General features: G+C 40.2%; 1 protein-coding gene across 7 annotated transcripts in view; it reads right to left on the bottom strand.

The window, feature by feature from the left end:
* PPFIA1 (PPFI scaffold protein A1) overlaps positions 1–25,469 on the bottom strand; it is a 53,902-nt gene extending 28,433 nt beyond the window's left edge. For 2 of the 7 annotated variants that reach the window (XM_077179585.1, XM_077179589.1), the window contains exons 1-9: positions 24,468–25,462; positions 23,097–23,360; positions 4,240–4,341; positions 3,570–3,734; positions 2,663–2,737; positions 2,116–2,217; positions 1,643–1,864; positions 776–922; positions 104–238 (exon numbers count right to left, since the gene is read on the bottom strand). In XM_077179585.1, coding sequence (XP_077035700.1) covers positions 104–238; positions 776–922; positions 1,643–1,864; positions 2,116–2,217; positions 2,663–2,737; positions 3,570–3,734; positions 4,240–4,341; positions 23,097–23,360 — 1,212 coding nt within the window. In that variant the 5' untranslated portion in view covers positions 24,468–25,462. Of the gene's footprint in view, positions 1–103; positions 239–775; positions 923–1,642; positions 1,865–2,115; positions 2,218–2,662; positions 2,738–3,569; positions 3,735–4,239; positions 4,342–23,096; positions 23,361–24,467 lie in introns of all 7 variants that reach the window. The other 5 variants (XM_077179587.1, XM_077179584.1, XM_077179583.1 and 2 more) reach the window with 5 other exon arrangements.
* Positions 25,470–25,784: the final 315 nt, after the last annotated feature.

The raw sequence follows: 25,784 nt of genomic DNA, 5'->3' as shown, positions 1-25,784 counted from the left end.
AAACTGGAAATCAAACGTAATCAAACCAACACGAGGAACAGACTTCCTGCAGTGGGACACCAATGGAGGAGGGAGTCTGGAGGACACTGTGCCACCACCTCACCTTTGTAAGTGCTGCAACTCTCTGTGCCAGCTCAGCCTCCACCTCTGGCAAAGTCTCAGCTTTTCTCAGGGTCTGCTGCAGCTTTTGCTCAGCCAGTTCCAGTCGCTCTTGCAGTTGCCTGTTCTTATCTTCACTCTGCACAGGGTTATGGCCAGCAAGTGTTGAGGGTTAAAGAAGTGATTAGTTAGAAAGTGGTTGGCTAAACAACCATTTCTGGCTCATAAAGTTGGACCATTTCATGTCAAGCACTTCTCAAACTTCCTCTCTCACTAAGGCAATAGCCTGTAAAAACCACTACATGCTATGCAAATCTTAAAAGTTTAGGTCAGAGTAAGTAATTCTCACCCACAAAACTAAAGATGCTTGGATACACATACAGTAACTTAAAAATCCACAATTAATAGGGACAACAGCCCTGCTGCCCAAGATAAAGTGCACTAAATTTCTCAAAACCATTTCCCTTTCCCAGTAAAGCTGTCTCCTCTTTATTCCCAGGGTAAAAATCTCTGCAATGTATGACTCCAGCTCCTGAAAAACAATCACTAATAACAGCACATTACAGCTGATATTTATCTCCCTAAAAGCAAAGTGCTTGAGCACAGCATGAACATTAATTATCTCCATTAGCTTTATGCTGAGCAAAATGTACTTCATCTCATTTGAAACCACAACCTGTCGGTGCATGGAGTCTTTAGTGGCAATTTCATTTTCAAGTTTATCATTGAGGTCGTGCACGGATGTAGCTTCACGTTGTGCAGCGAGGTAGCGTTTCTCCAGAGTGGTGATCCTCTCCTCCATGTCCTCCTTCTGGGCCAGGGTCTGGGCGGGACACACAACAGAAGTCAGAATGTGAGAGATAATTTCAAATATAACAATTTCCAATAAAATATTTTTAAAATCAAGTTATTTTTCTCAGTAAAAAATGAAGGGGAAAGAAATGGCTTTTTAAAACAGTTAATGATTAAAAACCACTGGTCTTTATTACCTTACACCCCAGATCTGCTACTTTCCTTTCCAATGGTACACACACAGCAAATCTTGATTGCTGGGGATGGTCAGAGAGTGTTCTGGGATTTAATTAAGCTCCCTTTCTATCTAATAAGGATATGTGGGACCCTAGAGATTAGGGATTCAGCAGTGACAGGAACTGTCAACCACACCACTGAAATTAAAGGGATTCCTCAACCAAGTGCATCTTCTAAAAAAGGAAGCAAGAGTAATAAGCTAAGCATGTATGACAAGAGCAAGCATCTCTTCCAGAACATGCTGAAGTTAGCAATGCTAAATTCCAATCTATTAATGAAATATCTAGTTAGTCATAGGTTTATCCTGAAGACAGATTTTTTTAAGTGGACAATGGGACCCTTTGGTCATTTAAGCAAAAACCAGACACCCATCATGTCCTAAAAAACCATTTTCTTCTAATCTATCAAACCAAAAACTTCCAAAAACATAAAGGCTCAACTGAGCACCAGTGAAACTAAGATTTTATAAAGATGGCATTTGTGACTCCCCAAATCCTGACAGTTCCTTCCTCACCTCTCGTACATCCCTCTGTAACTTTGTGTTCATTTCTTCAGATTTGATTAAGTCTTTCCTTGCTGTGTCTAGATCTTCTTCCAGCTCTGTTACTCTGCTGGACAAAGCAGTGAGGCGTTCTTTCATTTGTGTCTGCTCTTTGTTTTGCTTATCTATGATGTCTTGGAGTTCAATCACTTTAGCAAGGTTTTCATCGTGGCATAATGAACCATCAGAGGATCTCTATTAAACAGGGGGAAAAAAGTGTATTAGCATGATGCAAATTGGATTGAAAAACAAATTGTTACTCACCTGTAAACATCCCTTCCCAAAGATAATTTTATTATTGAACAGACTGCAAAAGCTGAAATTTCAATAACTATGACTTTTTAACTAGATGATCGTTCAAAAATATTTTATTATGGTTCAAAATTAAAATGTTATAGTTAATGATTGAAACCCATATGTCATTTAAGCAAAGTAAATAGCTGTACCTTCCCATTTGTAGTTGGTGTATTTTCTTGTTCATGATTTATATCCAGCATCCCATCTGGAAGTGTTTTCTTCTGATTATTTTGCTCTTTCAGAATCATTAACTGAAAGAAAAGTTTACAGACACATGTTTTAAGCCAATTCCTTTTTCACTAATAATATAAGGAACAGCTGCAAAAGCAAAGGAGCAAAACAACAATTACTGATTCTACTGCCAGGTATGTATTAATAAAATCTGGCACAGGCACTCAAATACCTTATGCCACTGCAAACCCTTATTTTAAAGGCACAGGAACTCTTTTTGTTGGTTTGGTTGGGTTTTTTGGTTGGGTTTTTTGGGGGGCAGAGAGGGTGTCAGGAGGTTGAGGTTTGGTTTTTTCCTCTCCTGCTCTTTCAAAGCAGCTAAGTTAAAAATTAACAATTATTCCATCTGGCAAGAAATCAAAAGGAAGAAGAGTGAAAGTGAAACTTAATAAATTACTCTGTACAAATATTGACTGAAACACCCACAATAGACACATGAAGCCTTCTTTTAAGACAGAAACTTACCTCTTTATGTGTAGTACCTAGTTCTTCTTCCAATAAGCTACACCTTTCAAGTGCTACTCGTAATCTCTCCCTTACCTGAAAGGGTAATTTCAAATTATTTGAAATCATTCAAGTCAAAAAGAAATCAATTTTACTTGATGCCATGCCTTTACAAACAATAAATGACACTGTTTCCATTACACTTAGAAACCTTCTTGATCTGGAGTCAGCCCTAATTACAACACATGCTACCAAAAAAATAACCAAATAATGTGTATCTTACCTAGCTTTTCCTTTTTTCTGTCAGAAGCAACATGACCTGTATGTTTAGGCACTAAAGAACTAAACATACCTAGAATTTGCTTGTCCTTCTGCAAGGCACAGACTGTGTTTGCTTTTGCTCATTTACAACATGGAAATAAGTAAAATTCCACTTAAAATCATTTGCCAGATTTTTTATACAAGGGTCCCAAAGACAGATAAACTGCAAGTTGGCAAGAAAATTTACAGTGAACTTCAGCAGTTGCATATCCTGCTGTTAATATCAGGCACAACTGAAGGGAGGAGTTCTTTTAATTCAGATTTCTATCCCAGTGTAAGCAGATTCCTCTCCTCCTCTACTCTCTAGCCTATTTCTTTTATTAGATAATCAACAGGATAAATCCTGATGTTGTACAGGTAAGCAGCTGTGTGCATTCCTACAGGAAATATATTGCTCCTGAACCATGCTGAGTTTTACATTAACACAGTTAATGAAGTGCTTGAATAAACCACAGCACCTTGCTTTAGTTAAGTGCAGCACCTTAATTTAGGAGAGCATTTACCAGTGTAGTTACACTGCAGAGATTTCTACAATTTCAGTACAAAAATTGCCTGGCCCACACAAAGGACAGAGGATGGAAAGGTGTTAGGTATAATACTTCATTACCTTTTCATCAAGGGCTTTGTGGTGCTCAAATAAGGATTTTAGTGCTTTGAGAACTTCTACTTCACTAGAAACTCCTGCTGGAGATTGAGCTTGCCTCTTCACAACAGTCATCCTGAGGGATCGCTCATGCCTGGAGACAAGACACTCCAAATGTTCCAGTAATAGCTAAAGCAAAAGGAAAAAAAAAAGAAAGGAATAATCTTTATTCCTGTTCTGTACAGCTGCAGAAAACTTTGCCTTCTAGAACATCAAGTGTAGAGTTCTAAACTTCAAGTTCCAGAGACAAAGGATATTGTATTGAGTGTAAGGACTCGTTTTTAACATTTCAGCTGCATTTGAAGTGTAAACTACTCAAACACATCACCACAACCTGCCCACTCTGCTCCTCTGATCCCAGAGCTGCAGGATTACAAAACTTTAACAAGAAATCTGGATAGCAGATAGCAGTGCAGTCTTACAAGCTTTTCCTGATTCTGCACAGCAGCATTTGGAGCTGTGCATGAGCTGCCAAACCCTCTTGATCAACACACACACATTTGCCCTTCCATGGGGATTCATATACAAGTATCAGAGGAAAAAATAATTTTAGCTTTTCAAATTCAACATTTGTTTTCCTCCCTGTAGCTGGATGCTTTAACAATTGTGAGCTTGGAGAAGACAAGGAACTGACCCTCGTGTTATTCCTTTCTGCTTTCAGTTCAGCAATTTCTTCTTCCCTTTCAAGCAGCTGCTCCCTGCATACATTCAGCTCTTTTGTAAGCGCTGCAAATTCCTGGAACAAAGCAGACAGAAATATAAGCACATCAAATATCAGCAAACAGTGAGAGTGGATTCATATGAGCACTTGACAGTTCCTTGAAGCATTCATTTCAGATGTGCAAAGCCAATACAACTGTATAGTCATGCTAAGCCAGCTTCAGTTCAAACATTTAAAACCTTCATGCTGCCAACTGTAAAGACAAATTATGTTTGACCAGGACTTTGAAAACTTGTTTGTGTCTCAAGGCAATTATATTGCCTTGAGCTGGGGATTCCCTGGTAAGCAAAAGGAAAAACATATTTGTAACATGCTTTGTTATAGTTTCAAAGAGTTGTTAGTTTTGTGAGTTTTGGTTTGTTGGTTTTTTTTTTTAACAAATGCTGAAGGAGACACGAAAAGCACAGCAAAATAAGGAAACCAACAAACATGACATATTTCAAGTCATTATTTAATTGTGAGCAACAATGAATAATCCTGACATGTACCAGATTACAGCTAAATACAGGAATTTCATTCAAGCCTTCCTTCCAATCTCACAAAAGGGAATGAAGCAGCCCTTTCCCTTCAGTCCTGCGAGAAATCTCTGAAGATTAGAATCAGAATTTTCTGAAAGCTGAGCCCGGGGGCTCAAAGCCCTCACAAGGCTCACCCTTCAAATTCAATAAAGATTTCACCAAACAAAACCCCAGCAAAGAGAAACAGTACAGAGTGAAGTGTCAACAGGGAACAGGAGTGGAGCTAACTCACAACACCTACTGCATGCTTATTACTGCAGTGAACACAGCCAATATGGAAGAATATCCTCCTGCAGTTAGGGGTTTCTGTCAGGAAATGATTGTACTAATATCTGCAAGTGCCACTGCAGCCTAGACCATTTCTCCTCTCTATCAACAGCCTCACTCAAAATAAAATATAAAACTTAATAAAAAGGACATTTAAATGTTCTATTAACTCAGGGAGCATACTCTGAATAGAACAAGAGATACAACTACACACCACATTTAGAAGCAAACACAAAGCATAACTTAATCTACCCTGGAAAAATTTAAATTCTAATCTGAACCACACTGGAAATGAGAATTGACAGTGTGAATGTGAACAAGTCCATCCTTTAGAAAAGAGCCTTGCAAGAAAGCAACACTCATGCCTTGTCAATGCAATTTATAATGTGAAAATAACTATCCTTCAGTCACTCCAGTAGCCAGTGAACACACCAGGAGCTTTTGGATAAGAAAACATCAAAATGCTAGTAACTAACACTCCTTTCTGTTCTCCAAAATAAGGAGAATACTCACAAACAAGAGCCTTGCCTGATAAACAATGGATTTGCACAGCTGAACTGGTGATGAGCAGGACAAGGTGAACACAAATATCCAGCTAAGTGGAAACACAATTGCTGCTTCTCTACTTTTTCCAAACTCTGCAAGACCCACTGCTTATCAGCCAGCAGCTGCACATCAAGTGAAAGCTTAAGATGGAGCTGTTCTGCAGCAAAATTCCAAGTGACAGAATGCACATGCTTAAAAACAAAAGGCCACATCAACCAATTAATTATACTAAGCACATCTGTAAATTCTAGCATGCAGCTAAAATAAGCAGGCACGGTCAAAAGACACTGCAATTTCCAATGTTCATTTGGTAAACCTTATTCTAAAAGATACACATGACTGAAAAGAGAAAAAATACATTGCACAATATACACCTGGAGTGAACTCTGGAATTACTAACATATCAAACTTATAAAAGTTGCTGTGAAAAAGACAGCAATATGACCACCACCACAGATGCAGAATCCATCCCTATAATCCCTATTCCTAAATCAAATCCTGCTCATTGGAAAAAAGTTTCAGTCCCCCCACTTAATCAGCAAAAAACTGCAAAACACCTTCATTTATTTTCCTTTTTCAACTGCTAAATTATTTGATTTCTCTAACACAATGATTACATTCATATAAATATTTCACTGCAGTATTTAATTTGCATTCTTAAAAAAAAAAAAAGCCTATTATCTCCAAATGGCCAGGAAATACTTCCAAAACAACGTGGTCTGTAAATACAGCTACCAGAACTTTTACACACACAAAACAAGTTACAAAAGGGTCCTGAGTGCAAGGTAAACCAAGAGAGGAAAACCCTACTTCAGGCTTCACTGGAGCTGACAGAAATATTGACTCTACTATGAGCTTTCCCAGCAGAGTGCTCCTTCACATCCAAGCTTTTCCTGCACCTTCAACATCCCACCTGTGGGAGCTTCCAAGACTCCCAGGGAACTGGCAACACACTCCCCCCTTTTGCTCTCACAGGAGCTCAGGTAAACCAGAAACCAAAGCTCCCATTTTTCAAGGGCAGTCCTCGCTTATCTTTACAGATTAGATTATTATGTAATACTGAGAAGAGCTTGGTATGAACTTACTTTCTTGGTGTGGTTCCCCTTCCAAATTAGTAATAATATAAGAAGAGACATTTTTAAAACCCTAAAAATGCCAACATCAACATTTAGAAACATCAATATTGCCCAATTCTCCAGATTACACTGGCCTGAAGTTTTATATTTTTCCTGCCTCTATCTCAAGTCTTGAGAACAGGATGAAGAGCACAGCAAGGACTACCAGACACTGTCTCATCATCCTTTTTCAACTTCAAATCACTGCATAGCATCAATATATGGATATCTTTTATCTGTATGAGCTTCCCCACGTGAAAACCAGCTGTATATTTGAAAGAAAAGCTATTCACTCCTCAGATGGTTACAGGACACAGAGTTCCAGTCCACTGCATACTCCTGTGTAAATATAAATTGTGGCACAAATAGATCCCAATTGTGACATGAACCATCACACTGTCAGATGACCCAGAGCAAGAGTGCACACAGGAATTTATATGGCTGCTGCATAAACACAGTGACAGGGATTGCTGCCATTGCATAACACCTCCACTGCTGTTTGTTTTGACATAATAGAGTTGCTTTGAGTCCCGTGAGCTGCCTAAGAAAGAACATTTGAACGTCCTTAGTTTCAGCTGACACTGCCAAAAGACATGTCCTTTCTAGTTTAAATACTTACCTTCAATGGGAGACAATTTGTGATTTCCTTAAGCAGTTCAAATGCAGAGAAACTATTTGCACCTTTATCATCTCAAAAAAATTCCAGTTGTCTCATAATTTCTTCCTTGGCATTAGATGAACGTACAGAAAGAATTAAAAGAAAAAGGAAAGAATCCTGAGAGACTTTCCCACTTGTCCACAAAGCTGTGTCACTTTTCTGTAATTAAGAAGACTGAGAGCAGCAGAATGAAGTTCTGCTCAGTTTCTGGCTGCCATCAAAATAATAAATACACAGCACTGGGGATTGACAAGAATGGAACTCACAATGAGCACTTCAGAGCACTCACTTGAGTCGGTGGGAGAGTGCTGAATTTACCAGGGAAATACTCCCTGCTGATTAGAACATTCTGGCAAACACCCATGCTCTACACTAAACTGAAATGTTTACTGAAGAAAGTAACTTTCTGACCAAACTGAATCATTCCAAACACATCACTCTTGCTGCCAGAAATAAATATTCTCAACAAAAAGTCACATTGAGCAAGTAAATTGGTTCTTGTTCAGTAATTCATTTTTTGGGGTTTTTTTTGTTCCCAAGCTCCAGGATTTTTTAAAGCAATACCATTTCTTCTTCCTCAACCTTCAGAGCTGACCTTCAACCTTCAGTATTTAGATGCCACAATATATAAACATCCTTCCAAAAACTGGATCCATTAGTGCTGAGCTGTCAAGCCTGGCTGAGCTGACACACTTGGGAACTCCAAGATCCCAATCCAGGAACATTCCACTTTCAGAGAACAGGTTCCCTTCATGTTCATTACAAACATAATTCACAGGTCTCACAGACAGCACATCACAGACCAATAAATGCTACATGACAGGAAGATAGTATTTAACCTAGGGGAACACTTGAAAGAAACAAGAGGTAATTCCTGGAAGTCTGTTAATATAAGTTGTGTATTAGGGATGCTCTATAAATAACTAAATTTGTTTGGAATTTGATCAAGCAAAAAAAAAGAAGAAAACTATTCCACAAGAAAATGCAACATCACTCAAGTGCACAAATAATCATGAACTACAAGCAACCACATGGCCAGAAAATTTATATAAATTATGAAAATATACGCAAAAAAAAAAGGAGAAACATTTTGAATCCATCAAATATTATTAAATACTGTAAAATAGTAACTTCAGGCAATAGAAGATGAAGTTGTGACTGTTACATCTTTAGGAACATCTCTGACCCAAATATATGATTGGATATGATTGGAATTTATCTGTTTAATCTGCAAGTGATATTTTGGTTTACTGCTATCATTCTGGTCTGCAGACTGAGTATCAAGCAAGCCACTCACAAATCTGAGCAGCTGAAGACAGCAGGAAAAGAACAACTGGGGGAAGTGCAGGACATCAGGACTAAAAACCAATGGGATCTGAGATAAGTTTTAAGTTTCCATCATGATGTTTGTACTACATATAAACCACAATTATTCCAAATTATGACTGCATGGAAATGGCAAATATACAGTCTAAAAAAAAAAACAAAAAAACAAAACCCCAAAAAAAACCAACCCACACCAAAAAAACAAGCAAAGAAAATTTAAATATCTAATTTTTTTTCCCCTAGGGTATTTCACAGTCACTTCACTATAAATCCAAGGGGTTTAGGTAGCACACAGTGACCAAGAGCCCCAATACATTTGGAAGTTCCTAGCAAGCAAATTTTCATACCTATAAAGTCACAGGTTTGTTTTGGGATTTTTTAGGCTAAGAATCAGAGCTATAAAATTATGAAACAGTTCAAGGATATTGAGAGTTAAAACTGAGGAGAACTGACTTGTTTTCACCATTAAATCCAACCTTGGAAAAAACATAGTCACACACCAACACAGATTATGCTTTGCTTGTTCCATGTAGTAAAACACATTGCTTTCAACCTTTCCATATCTCTGGCACTTGCTCATGGGAAAGAGAAAAATCAGCATGGAGTGAGCAAAGAAAAATATTTTCCTTTTCACCTTGTGAAACTAATTTCCAGTAAGTATCAAGCAGCCTGAAATGACTAAGCTAGAAACATAAAACTTATTTCAAACATTAACAGAATTAATTCTATGAAACAAGTTTATCTTTTGTTCTCAAAACCCCCAGAACTTAAAAGGGAGTGTAAGAGAATACTTCAAGTAATACTAAGACACGGATATGACAAATTCTTCTGTTTTGGAACGCTGAAAGGCTTTTCAGTCTCAAAGTAGCTGTTTTTCCAAGTGGAGCTAACTACCCACCAGAGTGAGAACACACTGGAGCTCATTGCATAATTAGTGTATTGGCCTCCTTTTCTACTTCTGTGTATGCATAAGATGTTTTATAACTCAAAAGACAAGCACCAAAACAGAGGTTCAGATTTCTTTTTGGTCAAAAAAAATTCTCCCAACCAATGGCACTGAGATATAGTAACGGTTTAATACCACCTCTGGTTAACTCTCAAAAATCTGTATTTTCTTTGAAGAAACTACCTTTTTTTTTTCCTCTATCAAGAACTGCAGCACTGCATGGAAACTCAAGTGAATATTGCTGCCAGCCAGTGATCAATACTAAACCTGAGTCACTTCTTACCATTCCATCCCTATTTTTTTTTAGCAGGTCTCCTTCAAGTGTCCCTCTTGGACTGACCTATCTAGGCTTTGTCATTAATGCTGCTCAATCCTAAACAGGCAATTAAGTTTTAACGTGTTTACAGTTGCATAATGTTCTTGCTCTAGAATGAAACTCTGGCTGTTCCCAGCCCACTTTGGAGCTGGAAGCAGAATCCACTGCCTGGCATTTGACAAGCTAAGAGCCAAAGGACTCCTCACTCACAGCCAGCAGGTACCAAACATGTGCCCAAGGGCAAAATGGAAAAGCTTATATAGCAAGCCCAAGTCTCCATGGCAATAAGTGGGTTTCCAGTTACCATCCTGAGTGAGTTGCCTAAATTTATGCACAGCGTTCCCTGAGCTTGAACTACAAAGCACAAAATCCAGACCTCAGTGCTGGGAGCTTCCGGAAGCACAAGGAAACCTAAGTGGAGAAAGGTAAGATTTGGCAGCTTGGCAAAAGGAATGCAGGAGCAGCAGGAAAAGGGAGCTGCAAACACATCAGCTCCATGGAACTCCCCTTCCCCAGTCTAACAAACACATTCCAGACATGGCGCATCTGGGCTGCGGGGGGTAAAAGTAGCAGAACCCAAACCTGGATGCAGCCTCGTGTTCCTCTGAGAATGAGGGGTTTTCCTTTCACCACGTGAATCCTGCTCAGACATCACACACACAGCAGCAAAGCCTGGAGTGGGAGCCTGCAAACCCTTGTGCACAGAGCCTGGAATCATTAACTGCAGCCTGTCCAAGCCTGGTCTAGCAGAGCCCTCACTGCCTGGCCTCCTGCATCTCATTTTCCCCAAACCCAGCAGAACTGTGCTGTTATGTACACAAGGGCAGGGGCAAAGCCTGGTGCAAAAGCAGATCTTTGTGCAGCACTGGAGAGCCAGCATTCCCTGGTCACACACCTTGCTTGGGACTGAAGGGACAGAGGGCAACCTTCCAGGCTCCTCTGTTATAGCCAGACCTGCATCCCTCCACCACGGGGAACACAAGTCACACATGTGACACAGCACATGGTCCCTACAAACCTGTTTGCAGCTAATGTGGGCAAAATCAAGCCCCAGCTGCACCCTACAACTGCTCTTAGTCTGAGAAAATAAGGAAAGAGAATATGAGGTTGTTTAAGCAAGTCAGAAAACCTCATCCAGTCACTCCTATTACAACCTGCAGTTTGTTCTGCATCTTCTGTAGAGTAACCAGCCTTGGGATCATCACAACATTCAGAATCTCTAATTTCTCCAGATAGTTTGTTAATCTTTGCACCAGTCTTAACATATCAACACAGCTTGTTCAAAGCAGGGCAGATCAATTAACCCAGAGCAGACACAACCCGTTTTTATGCCAGCCTTTTAAACCCTTTTTAAAGCTACAGATGTGTATCAAATCAACCAGTGAAAAACTCTCCCAAAGTACCTGGTTCTCCCCCCAGGGCTTTCTCCAAATATTCAGTTGAGAGGGCAAACCCTGCAAGTTAGCAGCATGCACAGAGGATTAACAAGAAATGAATATACTGAGCACTAACTTGAAATACCAGTTTGAAGTTATTTTCTTGTCTTTGTAAAAATAGTCATGAAATGTTGCCTCTATTCAGGCAACACCGTGGATCTTCTCAGCAAGGAAGTTCAAAAGCTGAAGCATTACAAGAGCAAGCACAGGAAATACAGAAGCAGCCTTCAGACGTGCATGAAACTTGGCATCTATTCATATGCAACACTAGCAGAAAACCTTCCAATCACTTCATTGTGGTGTGGCTATGCAAAGAGTTCCACCTTAGCTGCTCCTCAGCGTACAGGAATACACCCCCTGAAAGGGCAGATAAGGAACAAAAGTATTCAGAACCATACAGAGCTTGTTTTCCTTGGAAAAATGTCCAAATCAGCTAAAATATGCATCAGGAAAACTTTAGTCATTGTTGAAAAACGGGCTTTTCAACTTGGGATGGCTACTTTGTGCAGAGCAGTAACTGTTGAGAAAAGCTGATAACACACTAATCCTTTCCAATACTGTACCACTCCAACCACCAAGATTCCAGAACAACAGCTTAACTTAACACAGAATAAGGCTACAGTACTTGGGGGGTGTGTGAAAAACAACTGCCTCTCAGTGACACACTGAATCAATGAATTCTGAGGGTTTCACAATCAGAGTTACCACATTCCTGCACCCCCAGCCTAGTCTATTTTGATGAGGAACTAATACAGTAAAGTAGCAGCACAACTTCTTAGGTGTAGCTTCAGGCATCTCCATTTTTGGAGTCCATGTTAGTGAAGAAACCTACCCACACCCATACCCACCATGGCAAAAGGAGAATACACTTGTACTTAATTAAAGAGCAAGAATCTTGCATTACCAGTTTGACCAGGTATGGGACCAAAAGCAGTCTCCATCTTTAATATGAGAGTAGAGGGATTTCACTGAAGTTTGTCCTCTCCTCACACAAAGCTGGTCAAGACTTCCTGGGATTCCACACTGGATAGCACAGCATGCAATCCTCCTTGGGGATGCCAAACTGTAGAACAACTGCAAGGTATGCTGAGAAGATTTAAGAAGCTCTGTAATTTTCCTAGGACCCCCATTCTGGAGATTAAGCAGCTCTAGCAAGATCTTTCAAGTTGCAAACAACATCGATTTGTAAGTTTACCTGGGCAAGAAAAAAATCTTTTTCTGCACATCAACTCTAAACATACTGCACTTAAAAGAAGCAGCATAATTCTAGCTCAACTGGCATTAAATATTAAATTTCTGTGACTTTTATGAATTAAAAATTATTTAACCCTACATGCTACATTCTAGTCATGTTACATGACTAACACTGCACAGGTTTTTACAAACAGACCCAGGACAAGACCCATCACGCACAACTATTTCAATGACAAGATACTCCTGCTTGCAAAAACTCTGAGCAGCAGCTGAGGCCCTGCCCTATTCTAATCGTTCATCTTGGCCTCTGGTTGCCAGCTTTAGTTCTGTGGCTAGCAGCTGAAAAGTACATTTTTCACACTCTCTTAAGAGGGAATGCTTGGGAATATCTGAATAAGGCTGGCCAAGCCACCCTCATTAAACAAGCACCAGCATGTACCTCCCCCTCAGTGCTCTCCTATTATATATATATATCTGTATTTATTATTTTTGCCAAGTGATGAACACTTCAGTCTTATAATTTCAAACTTGTTTAAGCAAGTAATACTCACTGAGGACAGATACGTGCCTTCAGCAGGAAATTCAACTTTCAGCTCTTCATATTTTGTTTTTCCCTACTTCTCTGTACTCTATCACCCCAGGTTACAGGCTGTGTGGATTTACTGGGTTAACTGAAGCTAAATATGTCCAAATCTGTGATATTCTGAATAAATTCTACTGTACCATTCCATGGAAAGGTTGCTCCATTTTAGCAAATACTCCAAAACAAAGCAATTCCAAAGTCCACACAAAAAAACCCACAATCTCAGGTCCTACAACAGACATGTCTGCTATCTAAACACAGAAAAAAACTAGGAAAAAAATCAGCAACACGGATTAAACATTGAAGAGCTGCTTTAGGGGGAGGGGTTGGTTAAGCTTTATTTAAAGTTCAAAGTCATTTTTGAGTCTGCCACAAACAAAAAAAATCCATAATGAACAGTGCTAAACTTGATGATACCTGAACCCAGTCAGTAGAAGGAAACCAGGGAGATGACCAAGGCTATAATGCAGAGAAGAAATAATTTTTTTAAAAAAATCAATCAATAAATAAATTATAAATAAATGAAAAATAAATAAATGAATAAAAGACAGGGGCAGGCTGTCAATATGGTATTACCACTACCAAATGCTGAAATGAAAGATGGGTTGGTGGGGAACCTGTGAAGCTCCTGTTCCAAACTGGACTAAAACAAGGGAAAGATGATGCAACAGGGAAGCCCTGCAGCCTCCTACTCCACTGAGACAAAAGAAATGCTCAGCCCATTTCTCCTCCTCTACTTCCCAGGACTTAATCTTTTATAACCATTGTACAAAATTCAGGAGAGGGTTATGCAGTCTCCACAAACTACAGCTCCAATGGGGTCAGAGTTACACCAATGTCAGTATCAGCATAAAAGAGACCCTGGGAGGGGAAAAGGACAGCTAAAACCCTAAAAAGCTGTTCCTTTCCACTTTACATGAAGCAAAGTAATTCCAGATTTCTTGAGACAAAGACTCAGCTTTTGGAAGATAATGGTGTGGAACCACACCCTGCAAAGACATTCTGAAAACTCAAGCAGCATGTTTTAGAAAATAAATTACTGGATGCACCTGCCTCGTGCTCTTTAACACAAGGCTAGAAGAATGTTAAGACTTTCCAAGTTCTTTCCCATGAACTACAAAAAGGTGATCGTGCTGTATGAAAAATACATTACTTAAGAATAACAAAAAGATTCACAGCGGTATCCCAGGGCATCCCTGGAATTATCTAAACCAAACTTTTAGTCATTCCCCTAAATGTAGTACAGAAAATAGAGAGCTTTGAAGGGAGTTCACCTTACACAGGCAGAAACATGTGGAAAGCCCAGCCAGATCCACCCACACATCCAATATCACCCTCCACACAGGCTCTGCTCTTCCAGCCTTGGGTCTCCTGAGTGCAACACCATTCTTTACATCCAAATTAGATTAACTGAGGAATTCCAAACATGAGAATCCTGTTCATTAAATGTTTCATTTGGATCAGGAGTTTCTTTTACTGCTGGGTTTCCAAAGCAGCCCATGCCTTAAATCCCAGTAGAAGCAAGAGATTCAAGCATGAGATGCATCCAGGACTTCAAATACCCTACACAAGAGAACCTTAAAGTATATAGAATTACAGAGTCCAACTTCCCACTGGGAACAGCAAATCAACAAGCATAAGCTACTGTGAAAAGCACAGCAAATAACAGAATTTAGCTCTGGTACTATTAGTTCAGCAAGGCTGACAGAGTCCCATGACTCCCAGCATGTTTAGCTCACAGGTTTCCCAATTACAGATAGGAATGCAAAGAAAATGAGAGTTTTGACTCCAACATTCTACTGGCAAAGTATATATTGCTAAATAATTGTGACAGGCTCACATAGGACAATTGAGAATCCACAACTCAAACCACAAATCCACAGTTTAAACCCTGGCAGTCCCTTCAGATGTGTACAGAACTCCTTTTTCGCCCAATTTTCTTTCTGAAGGCAATTTGAGGCTGCACAGTGAAAAAACTTTCATATCAAACATTCTGTAAAGCAAATGAGCAATTTCACTTTGAGATCTCTCCCTCCCTTTTCATGACTGTGCTTGGAAATTCAGAACTAGCTTAATAAAAGTGGTCACTGTTTATGGAGATAACCATGGATATAGCACCAATAAAAAACCAAGAATTTATGATCCTCTTTATTGGATCACTCACTCTCCACATTGAAAAACGTTTGTTTAGCTTTTACACCAAGCATTTTGGTGGCCAAAATTCCTTTTCAAGTAATTCAAAATAAGCCCCATTGCTCAGCACTGGACACTGCCAGTGTTGAAGACAATGATCAATAGGCTTCATCAACTGCAAGGCAGTTTCTTCACAAGAACATTCACGGATCTTTCAACCATACATCAAGCCAGCCTCAACTCTGTACAGGCCAACATAGAAATTCTTTGTTTAAACTGCACATCTTAAGGTGGCTTTGTTTTGTTTGGCTTTTTTAACGATGTAAATTACTCAGCTCCATAGGATTATATAATTAAATCCTTATACTGTGCACTGTTCTGTAAATTTGAAGTAGGAAAAGAAAATCTCACTTCTCTCAACAGTACAGTGTTTAACAATCTCCATGCTTTATGCATTTTTACCACATGATCTACCCTGCCATTCTATATAAAAGGTAAATATGCCTCTAAAAACAATGTTTTAAATTTATAGAACCAATTTTTATATGCATTTATGCGAGAGACAGGATTAAAAAAAAAACAAGCAGTGTGCTTCAGAATATTTCTCTACAACTGGATACCCAACTCTACTATGTTCTAGCAAGAGGAGTAAAGCAAAACACAGCATGACACAGACCATACCCAAAGAGAGATTACTGCTCTACAGAGAGGAAAAAAAAGAAAAAATGTTAATTAAATTTAAAAAGAAAATCAAGAGCTGTCCATTTTCCTATGACAACATAGAAAAAATGCTTACTTTCTAAAGAGAAGTTCTTTTTTCTCCTTAACAAAACTCAAAAGGTCACAAATCAAATTTTTCAAGCTTTTTTCCAAGCAGCCCTTTAAACAAGTTCTTATTCAAAATCTGTCCTGAAGATATCTGATTATGCTCATGTAAGGATATTTTCATTAAGGAATCACAGAGTCCTAGAATGGTTTGGGTTGGAAGGGACCTTAATTTTCACCTCTGCCATGGGCAGGGACACCTTCCACCATACCAGCTTGCTCAGAGCTCCATCCAGCCTGGACTTGAACCTTGGTGCACTTCACAGAATTTGTAAAACAAAAGACTAATTCTAGGTATTTATCTTTCTGCAAACATAACCAGAAGACAGATGAATTACAGGAATATGTTGACCATTCATATTCATATGATCCATCAACAGCCATGGCACATTTCAGATCCAACCAAAATTATATTGCTGTTAAGATCTCCACCACCATCCCCAAAAACCATATCCTCAGTAGACAGGAGCATAAACACAAGAGCAAAGTTCAAGGCCACTGTGGAACAGCAAAAGAGGAGATTAAGCAACAAAGCTTCTCTTTTGAAAAATGCTGCAGCTCCAGCCACTGAAGGAACAGGCCACAGAGCTTTGTCAGGCTGATGAGGAGGAAAGGAGCTGATTTCATGTGAAACCAAAGGTCAAGAAACAGATAAAGGTCATGGGCAAAAAACCAAGGGAACCAACTACTCACATCAGCTTAGAGGAAAACAACACATCAGAATGAAAGTGGGCATTAACTTGGACTTGTAATCACACTCCTCCAATTCTGAATATCCAAACTCCCAGAACAATCTCCTCAAGTGACCTACAGATATGGATTCCTACACAATCATCTGGAGTTTCCAAAATGTATAAACATTATTTCCCTGTGCCTCTGTGAAAAAGTCAAGTTGAATAAAAAACTCACTCCATTCAGTAGCAAAATAATAATTCTTCTTTCAGCCCCGAGAATGTGAAAACATTTTTCCTGGCAGGAATTGCATTACATTTACACTTGGGGAACCCATAGGCAGGATTATTTAAAAAAGACACTTGGAAAGTTATGAGCATCCAGATTACCTGACACACACAACACAAATTTATCTCTTCTCAGTATTTGTATCTTGAGATGTATATACACAAGAGATTATGGTGAGTATTTTCTAATATATGTCAAGAGATACCAGTCAGCTTTACAGACTTTAAGTGACTTAAGCTGCCTAAATTGCCACAAGCAGCTTACACAAAGACCTCTGTCATATTCCTTTAAAAATGGAAAGCTAAAAAAATAAATCCCCAAATTCAACTGTGAAGCATATTCATGCACTTATGAGATGCAATGCTAACTTAGGGAGAGGAAAAAAAATTACTAATAGGCACTTAAAATGTTCTTTCCAAAAATCCAAGGTCTCTGACAACATTCTTAACTATAAGGGGCCTGCACATATTAAAACACAATGTGTCTTCCTAATTCCATGATCAAAACCTACAGTGAATAAAACCAACATTCAACTCTCCTAAATATATTACAGAAAGGATGAAACAAAGTCTTAGGCCAGTGGACATTAAAACACTAAGAATTTGTAAGGGAGTAGGGAAGTGTGTTCTTAATTCATATTTATCTTTAAAAAAAATAAATAAAAAGGGATTTGTTTTTTTTTTCTGGAATTGCAATTATGTAGCCACATTGAATCTTTAAGTCTTGCAACTAAACATCTTCAAAGCACTTTTTAGTTACTCTCTTACAAAAGAACAGAGGAAAAAAATAAAAGGTAACAGAGGAAGAATTCTCTAAATACCAAAAGACACTACCTCTTGCACCAGAGGCTACAGGCAACTGATGAGGGTATACATGTGATGTTCACCTGGTTCTAAATATATATTTTAAATACTTTGTTTTGATTATAGTTCTTTCCACCTTACATACAGGCTGTTTTTAGGCTGCAGGTTAGACTAGAGCACCCCAAGCATTAATAAACCCACTGACAGACACCTGTCCACAGTAGCACAAGAGTGGGGAAAAATCACTAGCTCCTGTTTCAGGGCCTCATCCACTACCAAAACAAATAAAGAGCATTTCTGTGCAGTCACCAAAACATTCTTTCTACAAATAAAAACAATAGTTTCGGACTTCACCAAATCTGCTTGTTAAAGGGAGTGATGGGACATCACTCAGCAGTAAAACAGCAGTAAATTTCACCCCAAATTTAACAGCAGAAAAATTCACCCTCAAATACAAGGAAACCCAAAATGAATTCCAAATTTAATCTAGCTAAATGGTCTATTTATAATCAAGCAAACCTAAATTAAAAGCACAGTATAAACAGCAAGTTGCTAACAATAGGCAAACAGATGTCTGCTGGGCAGGGGTGGGATGTTTCAATAAACAAACCCAAACATATCCACAAGAGAAACCAAGAACACAGAACCAATGCTGGAGACTCAGTGCTCAATATACTCCTCTGCATCATTTAAGTGTAGCTACTCCTTTTTGCCCAAACACAGGGCATTATTTCAGAGAAATTCGTACTTTGAAAGTTTGGAGCAAAAGGTACCTATGTCTTGAAAACAAAGAAATGCTAGGGAAGCTGAGGTTTATTGATGATCAGTGAAGAACTCTGAACGCCTATCTCCATCTGACTTCAACTAGTGTAAAGCCAAATCAGTTCAGTAATTTACTCAGAGCCAAGTACGATTTAGCAACTGAAAGTCAACAGAGATGTCTGAAAATGCAACAGGAAGAGTCCTGTTCACCTCTGCTGCCAGAACTGGGTGGGAGCAATGGAGGATGTGCCTGCCCTGACATCGATGAGAAAGCCTTTGGCACCTCCAGCATTCCTGGGCACTCTCTGAGATTAATGGCTGTTATTCAGAAGTCAGCACCAGCTGCTGCCAGAGTAAGAAGTGCAAGCCATGGCACCTCAGGGCTGAACATCTGGGAATGCTGCAAATGGAGCTGCACGGAAGTGCTGAGGAAATTTCAGCTGCTGCAGAGTCTGGCCAGGTCTTTGTGTGTTCTGCCACTATGTTCTTCGTATTAGGTACAATTCAAAGCCTCATTTCTACATCTATGACATCCTGTATTACTCAAAACTTGTCTGGAGGAAATCCAAATACCACTATTCATAAAATAGCAATGAAATCCTTAAGTCCATCACTTCCAAACAATGCCAGGGCAGTCTTCGGGCCAAGTGTTTTGTTATTTCTTACAGGTGAGGCATTGAGTATTTTTGAGATTGTCTGAGGAACATCAGTGTATAGGGACATACCTCAACTTCACTGAATAGAAATATGAACAGACACACACCATTTTTAACTGAAGTGTGAAGTAGTGATAAAATATTTACTATGGGAGGAAAGCAACTTTTACTTTAACCTACTATTTTGCTTACCTTGTACAGAAAAAAATGAGGCATGATAAATTTAAGGCCAAAAGATCAGAGGTGCAAGATTAAGATGGATCTTAATATGTGTTGCTTCATATTTGTATTGTATTTATTAGCTTATAAAATTAACATACATATTAAAATTTTCATCCTGATAACAACTGCTGTGAATTTACTGACTGTGCTTTTGTTTGTGATAAGCACCAGAGTCACTGGAGATTACACTCTGGTATTCACCATCCAAAACAAGCATCATGTTTTAGAAAACATCTACGTGAAATTCTATCAGCAAAATGAACCCTGGCCTGCAACACTTTAATAGCAAGAAGTGAAATCACTTGGGCCTCATCTACCTTAGGTTCAAAATTTAACCTTCAAATACAGTTTTACAGATTAACTTATCAATGTGAAGCACACAAATCTTGAATTCTGTAGAATGCACTCTAAAAGGCACATAAAGGGCATAATCAAATCCACTAAGACCATCATTAGAATTATAACAATGTGTTTATGTTATAAAGCTCTTCAAGTAAAAAGTTCATGTTCTTTTTTTTTTTTGTGAAAAATTCTAGAAAGCATAAAATTAAGTTCTAGCACAGCACTTTGATTTCCAAGGTTCGTTTTCCAAGGTCAGAGTACAGTTTGAGTAGGGTAATCTGTAATAGAGGAAACTCCCAGAAAACAAAGAGCATTGCCAAGAATCCAGTTATTTTATCAAGGCAGTGGTGATGTATTTCACTTCCAGCTGTCCACACTAAAAACCCAGAAAAAGTCAGCTTTAAGTAAATTACTTAAGTATTTACTTTAAGTAAATGTAACAGATAAAGCACATCTATATAAGATTAAAATGCACTTCTCTCAGTGAATTAGACATCCACAAAAGCTGCCTTAACCCAAATAACTGTCCCAGGTTTATGGAGCTAGAACTGATGCTTTGAATTCCCAGCTGCCCACCACACTAAGAAATGTGACCATGAAATGTGCATCACTGCTGCAGGAAAAACTGCATTTACTTTTTGAATCTCAGAGGTGCAAATACTGATTTTGAAAATACTGCCATTTGGAAATTGATCACATCCACTGTTAGTTACTTTTGAAATATAGACATGGTGTATTCTATATACCAGTGTGAGCTTCTTTCTTATACACAGAAAACTCAGTGACTTTAAGGAATTAAGCACAGGAATGCCATCAGAAATTGACTCCTTCATAGCAAAACCAGAAGAGGCATTTTGGTACAGAATAAATCAATCTGGCATTCCTGCTTTTAGACCAGGACTTCCCATCAGTCATCAGAACAGTCTTAAACTGGCTGGTTCAGCTAAATATCTAAACCAGGAAAAGTACACACAGAAACAATTCAATTCAATACCTGTTAAGATAAAGTAGTCTAAAATCAACTACAAAGACTTGTTACAAGCCAAGTCTGAGAAAGAAATAATACTTTGGTTACAGAGTGATTTAGCAATTAATGAACTTACACGGCTCTTTGTACAATTAGTTAACTGACCTTGCAGGTCTACTAAACTGAAAACAACTAGTATGATAAAAAAATTTAAATCTACACTACTATCCATTCTTTGCTGAAAAAAATATAACACAACTGTTATTTTATTAAATTTAAAGACTTTACCCTCCTTGAAATTCACAGCTTAACAAGAGAGCATTTAAGGCAGTAGTTTAAAAGAATGCTCAGCTTGAAATAATTAACAAAAAAGTTTGAATAGTTTCAAATACTAGTCACTACAAAGTTTTGACAGTGAACACATATTAGAATTATTTTTTAAAAATTGTTTCCCCTCATCAAAAATTTGCACCCATGAAGTAACTGACTCTACTATAACAACAATAAAAACTGCCCAATACAGAAGCTACTTCTGATGCAACAACAAGAATGAAAATATTTCTGATTTTTGAAAGCACCACCATCATTTGAGCTAAGCATCACTGGGGACAAAAGCAGCAGTTCTACAGGATGAAAAGAGTATTTTCCAACAGCAATCTACAAAAATCCATACACTGCTGTATGTTTACATAAAATTGCAGTAAAATTTCTCCCTCAACTGACTTGCTTTTCCAAAAGATTTCACAAGAAACGATGCAATTATAGCATTCTTGAAAAGGGGAACTGTTTACTAACTTTCCAGAAATGTTCAGAAAGTGATGGTTACATGCAAGTAGCCTGCTAGATTTAGGAAGGAAAGCTGAGAACTGAAAAGGCAAAAGGGGAACAGCAGAGCTGAGAGCTGAGATGATTCTGCTCAGCCACAAACTCAGGTCTAGCAGTCTGCAGGTCATGCAAGTGGTTAATGGCCTCCATTATTGTAGCAGACCTGACACAGAAGATGAGAAGCTACAATTATTACAACAAAAAGCCAAAGAATGATGTTTGCCTGCAGCACACGATTTAACACGGGCAGCAGCAAAGGTTGGAAACTTCTCCTTTCTGATTTTCATCATTGTAACAGAACTAGATTAACACATGTAACATTTTCGTTTCCATCCCTCAGTAATTACCAGCACCAATTACCATACCAGAGTCATACAGTGATTACATCATAATGAGAGCAGTGAAACAGAAGGATTTAACACCACTGTTTGAAAGGGTATAAACAGTAACTACAACATTCAAGGATATGGGAACATTTGTAGAAGTCACAGCATCATTGTGCCACACTTGGGACAACAACCACCCTGCCAGAAAGCACAAGGCTGTCAACAGTTAACCAACACCTCAAAGCAGCCCCTGCTTTGCCTACAACCAAATGCTTCTCAACATGTCCAAAGTCCAGCTGTATTATTTTTAACTCGAATGGATAAAACCCAACGAGTTCTGCAGACACCAATCACCTTTCCTAACTATGCTCCTTACGTAACAAACCCGGCACTGCAGGCCACGTGCATTCTCCACAAGGCACTAATTAGGAACTCCTAGCAGGACCAAAAAAAAACCCTCAAGAAACCAAATCCAAACTTTTCAGAAATAACTAAACAGGTTAAACAACACACTCAGACTTCTATATTGCCATGACAACACAGCATGCATTCACAGGCAGTCTTCAGGGTTTTAAATCAAAGTCTTTAATAGAGTCAGAATGGTCTGTATGGAATTCACAGAATACCAGAATGGTTTGGGTTGGGAGGAACCTTAAAGACCAGTTCCAAACCCCTGCTATGGGCAGGGGCACCTCCCACTAGACCAGGTATTAATTCTTAAGTACACGAATGAATCAGGCAATTAAGAAATAGCAATTAAAAAGTACTAGTTGCAGAAAAAAGTCCATCAAGTTCTATTAAACAAAAGGATGTAGATACCACTCCACTTTTATGCTAAGCCAAGGAAATTCCAGAAACTGGGAGAGCAGACTGGAGGGAAAGGGCTGCTCTTCCCTGCTTTCCTTGCTTCTGCACTTTTCTCAAAATGAGCAAGCACCAAAAGATCTTTCCCTAAGACAACTTGACTCTTCAGTAAATCAAACATACAAAAAGCCAACAAAGAATACAAAATTCATTGAAAAAGCCCTTCCCAAACGTTCACACCTGTGGAAGTGCAGTATTGAGCTGCCTCTGCAAGGAATCCCTCTCATGGCCAACCTCATGCAGCTTGCCCTGGGTGAGGGCGAGCGTCTCCTGAGTTTCCCGGAGCGTTTCCAGCAGGCGATCCCTCTCCTCCAGCATGGACACCATTAACTGCTCAAAGTGGGAATCAGCATCCGACTGCAGCGGGGAACCTGAACCGTGGCCTCCATTTCCCCCGGCGGGAATCTCGGCCTCGCTGATGGTTGGCATCACCTCACACATCATCTTGAAACAAAAAGAGACACAACAAAGGCCAGAAATCTCGGTCAAACGAATCTAAACAGGAACTTTGAGTGCTGCCCGTAATACCCACTTAGCTCTCCCCACGATAGCATCAGCAAAGGCTGCCAGCACCTTGGTGTTTGCCACTATTTCATTAAGAGTGGAGGAAAGGTACAGTCAACTTAATCAAGGCTTTGCTTCATAATGAGAATCTTGTGACTTCTTGCAAAACCAGATTTTTGCAGGCTACGTCTCAAACTGTGACTTCATTTTAATGGATTTATGTTTTTGTGAGGAGTAAACTGTTGCCGAGATCTTTAAAAAAAAACCAAAGATAAGGCATGCAGCCTGACACCAAAAATTATACACTTCACCCAGCAAATGATTACACTGCACATTATGGGAAACATTATCTGCTTCTTCCACTGCTTCAAACGCACAAAGATTGTATTTACAATAGTGCTTTGAGCTTGTGTTGGCTGTAAAAGTTTTATGGTGGTGAAAGTGACATATGGTAAATGAGTGGTAAATCCAAACAGTCCAATTCGAGAGATAAAAACATGTCAAGGAAGATAAAAAATAAAAAATTCATTATGAAGTAGTAGCAGCTGTCAATGTGGACAGCAGAAGTAAAGGTAAGCAAAAATAATTAAAGGCAGAGGATGAATTTGGTTAACAATGCAAATAGGAGCACTGCACTACTGGAAGTGAGCACACTAAGCTGGGAGCACCTTTGAGAGACCCTCACAGATCCCTACCAGAGCTGAGGCATTAAGGCATTAAAAACCATGGAAAAAACTCACTCGTATAATCACTGAACACTGAACCAACAACAAAGTTCTTCAGGCAACCTCTCTCAAAAGAACAAACCTACAAGAACGTAAGGCAAAATCAGGATAAGTAGCTCCCCAAACCTCTCAGGTACCACAAACTTTGTTCTCAGCCTTAAATTTCACACTCACATCTGGAAATTTTAAAAGAACAAGTCATTCTTAGTATTACAGTGGGTCCTCTCCATGCTTTGAAAGACTTGGAACAACCTCAAGTGCTTTGTAACATTTTCATGCATGATTACGATAAGCCCTGAATTTTCACCACTATGTTATTTACCTTGCTCAATAAAACGAAAAGGCTTGGAAAACAGGCCCCAGGTTTCCTGCAGCACCAGTTCTTCTCTGTTTTAGCAGTTTTCTGTTATCCCCCAAAACCCTTTGGATCGCAAAGCACCCATCCAGCTCCAGTACAATGACTGTTTAATTGAAACACATGAAAAAAATAATAATAATAAACCTGCCGAGGAAAGAGCAGATCCAGTAAAAAGCAGCAGCTTTAGTTAACTCGCCAAGTCCCCGGCACAGAAGAATGTGAAAATAAACTGTCTCAGCTTCCCATCCCTCTATTACTGGCCCATAGGTCCAGCAACAGTTGGGATAGAGGAATCATGTGCTGACCAAAAAAAAAAAAAAAAAAAGTAAGTAGTCCGATGCAGAGATGCAACAAGCTTCAACAGTTCATCGCTCATAAATTCCACTCAGGTCACAATCGCATTATTAAACAGAGTACGGACAGCAGGGGAAAACAGCATGAGCTTTCTTGTAGAGGATTTGGAAAAGCCTCCCTTCTTTTCTCTTCTATTAATTCCAACGGGAAGCTCTCCTTCCAGTTCCCTGCGTCTTAGTTCAAACATTTATAATCCCAAGAGCAAGGCGCTGGCGTCGCTTTGGAAGGCGAGCAGGGAGCGAGACCTGTTGTTTTCTCCGCACCAGTCCCGCAGACGATGCTCCGCAACCGAGAGCGGGCGAAGAAAGGACCGGGCAGCTCCGGGGGCACCGGCCCGGGCCCGCCGCTGCCGTTCCCTGCGCTGGGCCCGGCTAACAAAGCTGCAGGCGGAGGACGCAGGGCTCTCCCCGGAGGGAGAGCACCGGGCCGGGCCTCGCTCCTCGCCTCGCTCGCTCCCCGCCGGAGGCCCCAGCGGCGCGGCCGGCCCGGGCCCCGCACAGCCCCTGCGGAGCGAGCCCGGCCGCGGAGGCCCCGGCGAGCTCGGCCTGGCTCCGGCCCCTACCGAGCGGCGGCGGCTCCGCCGCGCCGGGACAGTCCCCTCGGGCCGGGCCCGGCTCCGCCCGCCGCCGCCGCCGCCTCCACGTCCGTGGTGGCCGGCGCGGGGTCGGCTGAGGCCGTGGTGGGTGGTGCCGGCCGCCCGGCGGTGCCGCCACGGCCTCAGGGGGCGGCAGAAGCGCTGCGCGCCCGGAGAGCCGCGATCGCCGCCGCGGTCCCGCCGCTCCCGGCCCCCCTCGCCGCCGCCTCCTCCCGCCGCTCCCGGCGCGCTCCGCGGCCCCGCATAAATCAGTGCAGCACCCACAATGCACCGCGCGGCCGCTCCTGCCCCGCTCCCCGCCGCCGGGGACCCGGGTTCGAGACCCGCTCTGC

This window comes from Agelaius phoeniceus, chromosome 6 (assembly GCF_051311805.1).
Source record: "Agelaius phoeniceus isolate bAgePho1 chromosome 6, bAgePho1.hap1, whole genome shotgun sequence".
In the NCBI taxonomy this organism is placed as follows: Eukaryota; Metazoa; Chordata; class Aves; order Passeriformes; family Icteridae; genus Agelaius; species Agelaius phoeniceus.
The sequence above is the reverse complement of the archived record's forward strand: the minus strand, read 5'-3'. Positions and strand labels throughout refer to the sequence as shown.